A 5,421-nucleotide genomic window follows, 5' to 3' on the forward strand; every position below is an offset into this window, starting at 1 on the left:
TGAGTGACAAAAAATCTTTAAATTTACAAAATCCTACGGGAGTCGGTTTTTCCCCAAAAAGCTTCCCAAAGTACTCAACAAAAGCTTCTTCTATAACATCTTTATCGCTGCTAATTTTCCCTTTATATTCTATTTCTCTTATTTCTCGAGTCAGGGCATACTTCTTTTCCTCAGCCAGAGCTCGCTTAGTCGGCTGTTCTCCCAACAGAAATTTCTCCGAGCGTGCCCGCACGACTGCCCCTTTATACTTTTCATTGTATATTTGATCCAACTCCATCTTGATGTGCCGAATGTCATCGCCGCAAGTTCCAGGGCGCTCACACTCTACTCGACACAATGCTTTAAGGTCTTGCTTCAACTGCCTTTCGCGAGCTCGAGCTTGGAAAGTGATGTTACTGGCCCTTTCTACCGCGGCCAACTTAACTCCCTCTTTGAACCCTTCCCAGGCCTCCCTGATACAAGTCTCTTTTTCGACCACACCCCGCAACAGCTCAGCGACAGTGGTTGCAAAAGGTTTATCATTCAAAAGTGTTCGGTTTAATTTCCAAAGCTGCCAGTTAAAACGAGACACTCTGCTTTCTTTCCTGCCAATTTTTACGCTTACGAGGCAGTGGTCAGTAAAAAAAATGGGCTGGACACGGTAGCCGTGCACAGTGCGCAGTACGTCAACTTTAACATAAATACGGTCTAAACGAGCGTGTGACGTATTTTGAAAATGCGTATACTTTACGCCACTTCTTATGGTGCATAAGGCACCGACGTCCTCGAGCCCACACAGATTTACAATTTCTTTCAAAAGTCTCGAACTGCTGTCACCACTCGTGGCCGCTCCAGTACTATCCCGCTCGTCACAGACACAATTAAAGTCACCCATGCACACGATCACTTTGTCACACTCCAGATAATTACGTAGAAATTGAAAAAAGACTTCTCTATCCTTCGCGTTATTGGGAGCGTAGATATATCACTCGCCACTGGACATCTGACAGCGTGAAATCACAAGAAATGAACCGCCCGCACTCATCGATAACAACTTGCAAGTTTTCATAGTTCACGGACTTTCTTAAAAAAAGAAAACAGCCCCCCGACCGACCCGCAGCATGACTAGCGGCAACTTCATATCGCCGGAGATAAGGCCTCAGCGCTCTCTCAATGTTCTCTTCTGTCTGCAATTTAGTTTCTTGCACCGCAAGAAAGTCCGGCTGCTCGTCCTCTACCAGACGCTGCAGTTGGTACTGCTTCCTCGACGAGGCCAACCCACGGACGTTTAAAGTGGCGAAACTAAGAGACATATTACTATCACGGAGCTAAAATAGAGAGAAGGCTAGGCTACGATACAAAAAGCCGCTTAAGTCAAACAGGTAAACACATACAAAAAAATACAACACTCTTACTTGTACTAGGCCGCCTAAGCAATATTATTCAGCCGCAGTACAGTTCCTTCACTATGAACCCTTCGGCACGTGGCCCTCCGGTGGTCCTTGAGGGGGGGCGTGGCGTCGGCCCCTCTTCGAAGTCACCGTCTGCCACCTCTGGAGCACCCTCTCCTGCAGGTTCTGCGGTTGACCGGGCTCCTGGGTTGGTGTCGGTTCCAGGGAACGCTTGGCAGAGCCGCTCACGGCGTCCATCTCGCCGTCCTTCTGGTCGTTCTCCCTTTCAACGGCAGCCAGGGTCGACTCCCGGCGGGTGTAGTCGTGCCCGCGCTCGTCCCCCTGGAGGGCCGAAACGCGTGCGACGTCGTCGCCCACCGGTTTCGGGGTGTCCGTGTTATCTGCGGGGAGCTCGGCCGTGGTGGACGTCTCGGGTGGTGGGACGACCACGGTGGTCTCGGCCCGCCTCTGAGGTTGGCTGGCTTCCGAGTTTCCGCCTGCCGCGTCCTCAGCTTCATCCTGGTCCATGAGTAGCTCCGAGGCGTCGTCCTCAGGGCCGCCGTTAGCCACGTCTGCGTAGGTTTTCTTGCAGTCATCGCGTAGGTGTCCGAAACGCCTGCAGCTCTCGCAGCGCGGCACTCGGCACTCCCTACGAATGTGGCCGGTTCGACGGCACCTGAGGCAGAGCGGAGCTCTACCCGGGGCCAGCACCAAGGCCGTGCAGCCTGGGAGTCGTAGTTGGTGCGGCAGGTTTTCGAGCGTGACGCCTTCCCTTAGGGTCAGCCTCACGACTCGGGTGGTCGACTGCACACCTTCGAAGCCTCCGACACGCCAGGTCTCTCGGGCGACGTCCTCAACCTTGCCATACGGCTCCAGGGCCTTCTTCACGGTTTCGTCCGGAAGGTGAAAAGAAATCCAATGAAGCTTCAGCCTCACCTCGGCCTTCTCCGGGTCGACGACGATGCAGCGTCTCCCTTTAGCTTCGAAGGACGCGGCGTCCACCAGCTTCTTCTTGGCCGACGGTGTTTTCAGAGTCACCATCCACACGTGGTTCATCTGAAATGAACCACATGCGGCGATTTCGCCTAGTACTCCAGCTTTCTCGAGTCCGGCTTTAAAATCTTCAATGCGATAAGGCCGCGCCGTAATGTCGGCGTGCAGAAAGACAGAATTCAGGGCGTGAACGCCCTTCGGCAGGGGAGGCAGTACGATCCTGTATCCTTGGGAGCCTAACTCAGCAGAAATTCCACGGCTATCAGCGGCCGTTACCGCTCCGACGGAGCTCATCGCGATACGTCTTGATAGCTCGGAAGCCAGGCGACGAATCTCCCACTGAACTACTGGGGCTTTTTTTTTTTTTTGTTTCCTTAAAAACACATTTATTTACATATTATTTACAGACGATTTCCACTCGCAGGTGGTTTGCACAACAGTTGAACAGATAGACTTACAAAGCAGAACGAACTTGACCGTCACTGGCCCGAGCAAAACAGAGGAAAGATACGTTATATGGGCATGGGCATGACGTATTTACAACACAACAGGGTGCCCCTGCGCAGCGCGCCCCTCACTCAGCTTCCCCGCACTGGCTCTCGCGAGGTAGCCGCCAAACCCCACCACGCTGAGGCCGGTGCCTACGGCGGATACCCCCGGCCTCCAGCTGTCTTTCCACGCACCGCCACTCGTCGGTAGCTGTGCTTGTCCCCCTGTCAATCAGTGATATCACCCAGTCCAGCTTGGCCACGAAGTAGTCCCAGGTTGGGCGTGCGTCTATGTGGCATTGCACCATCGCAGTGCGCGATTGCCAGATGGCGTGCAGTCCTAGTAGCACCAACACATAGGTCACCTCTGCCGTCTCCCTGCCGCCTAGAGCCAGATACTTGAGGTTAACCCACTCTACGTCGAAAGCCGTTCTTAGGTTGAAAATCGTCCTCATCTCGTCCCAGAACAGGTAGGCGTTCGAGCACTCGACGAGGACGTGTTGGATGGTCTCGGTGGCACCGCAGAGGTCGCAGTTGAGCGACCAGGGCACAAAAATCCCCCTCCGGTGCAGCCATGTTTTGACTGGAAGCACCTCCAGATGCATGCGCACAAAAAAGTCCTTGCTGGCCGCAGAGACAGGGAGACGGCGCACGAGCTTGAAAAGTCCTGCTGTGCCGTCGGGTACTGGCGGCGGCCTATACAAAGGCGATGGAAAGGTCACAGAAATTGTGTCCCAGTAGAGTTTTCTTTTGCCGACGGTCGCCAAATAGTCCCAGGAGAACCGAGCCAGGAAGAACTCGATGGAGGCCGCTATTTCGCTGTAAAAGCGCAATGCGGCTGCCTTCGCTGTGCGGCCACTGGTGGTCACCATCCATCTTCCCAGGTGAGGGAAGCCGAGGTGGTGTAGCGCACTCAGGAGAACGGGGTCCTTTGCGTCCCGGAAGAGGAGAAAACGCTGTACATGTAGCTTGAGCACGATGTTTACCAGGCCAAGGCCTCCGCCCTCCTGGTGTAGGAAAAGGTTCTCCCGCCGTGTCCGTTCCATGGATGACTTCCAGACAAAGACGGCCCAGCTTCTGTGTATCCTCTTGGCCGTCACTCCAGGGCAGCATACGGCCTGCGCCTTGTAGAGAACGGCTGGGCATCTCGTTTAAAGTGGATCTCTTTCCTTAGTAATAATTCAGCCGGTAAACTGTAAGTTGGAAAGTTTGCTGTCGATTTTTCTCTAGCAAAAGCACTCCCAGGTGGAAGTCGGGAAGCACCACGCTTTGGGGACATTCGCACCTAGTAAAGAAATCGTACACGTGCATATTAAACTCGAAGTAGACACGTCGTGCTTGACGTTTGCGCGAGTGATGTCTTCAGCCACGAGAAGAGAGCGACGGCTCGGCGACGTCTTTGTGCAAATCGGCTTGGTGGCCGGGCGTGTCGTACGGGATGAATACCAATTCTTTTGATCAGTCCCAAATTTCTCTTTTAACGGTAGACAGAATTCGCGGGTACCGCGAACGACAGTTCTGAAAGAGAGGTCCCACGCCCGTCGTCCGCTGCCATCGCCGTCCCCGCGAGTCCCACGATACGCGAAACGACGTGAAACGACGAACTCACAGAATGCTTCCGGTTGTCTGTGGAACTTTTTTTTTTTTCAATCAACGTATTTACAGCTTTTTAAAGCCACAAAAAATGGGTTTCATATTTTTTTCTATTTTTAATATTGAGTGTGTGCCTTCAGTGACCCACGACTTTGATTAAATTTGGTAATCGCATCGATACCTTAAAAAACGGCCCGTGACCGTGAAAAAGAGAGTGAGCGAGACTCGAACCGGCCAGTTCTTGATCGGCGGTTTTCGGGCGGAAAGAAACCGAATTTCGAGCCGCAAATTCTGTTCTGGGTAGTTGAGCTCTCATATGTCACGTACAACTAAAAACCTCGGCGAGCATAAATACCCTGTCAGTGTCCCTTGGTGGGAGATCCGGCGACTTCTGGAACTGCTCCATCGAGATTAGGTTCACACCTGATCCAGTGTCCGGTTTGAACACAATGTCGTGTCCACTGACGTTCATTCTTTGGCTCCATGAAGAAGAGTGCTGAATGGTGCGAACAGTCAGCACATCCAAGGAGAGAGGTGCATTTTCCTGCAGCTCTCGCACGACGTGGGCATGACGCGACTGCAACGGACGAGGCTGATGTTGCTGCTGACACAACGCAGCATAGTGGTTGGGCTTGCCACAGTTGTAACACTGTTGTCCGAACGCTGGGCACTGTCGTGGCTGGTGGAATTGGCCACACCTGGAGCATGTTCTTTGCGAGTTGTGACGAGGCTGCGGTGGCTGGCGGTGAGTGGGCGCTCCTTCACTTGGTTCCCGCGTAGCGTCATACTGCCGTGAAGTTGGTGGACGGCGGCGATGTATTGCGAGCACCTCCGGACGCTGTGGCTGCATCTCTTGGGCGTACGTTCTGGAAAGTTGCGCTGCCATACACTGGTCCTTGACTTTGTCGAGTGTAAGTTTCTTCTCGCGCAACAAGCGTTCTCTCAGCGAGTTGTCATTTATTCCATGAACGAGGCGG

The 5,421-nt window shown here is 53.3% G+C and overlaps 1 protein-coding gene across 1 annotated transcript; it reads right to left on the reverse strand.

Moving 5' to 3' along the window:
• Positions 1 to 1,445: 1,445 nt before the first annotated feature.
• Positions 1,446 to 2,691, reverse strand: LOC121046203. The gene has a single exon (XM_040500186.1). It carries the CDS (start codon positions 2,655 to 2,657, stop codon positions 1,446 to 1,448), a length of 1,212 nt encoding a protein of 403 aa, XP_040356120.1. The 5' UTR covers positions 2,658 to 2,691.
• Positions 2,692 to 5,421: the final 2,730 nt, after the last annotated feature.

This window comes from Ixodes scapularis, unplaced genomic scaffold (assembly GCF_016920785.2).
Source record: "Ixodes scapularis isolate PalLabHiFi unplaced genomic scaffold, ASM1692078v2 PGA_scaffold10__122_contigs__length_95168666, whole genome shotgun sequence".
Lineage (NCBI taxonomy): Eukaryota > Metazoa > Arthropoda > Arachnida > Ixodida > Ixodidae > Ixodes > Ixodes scapularis.

What these genes read in the sequence shown, in the direction of transcription:
- LOC121046203 (XM_040500186.1), bottom strand. Translation starts at nt 2,657, where the DNA reads ATGAGCTCCGTCGGAGCGGTAACGGCCGCTGATAGCCGTGGAATTTCT.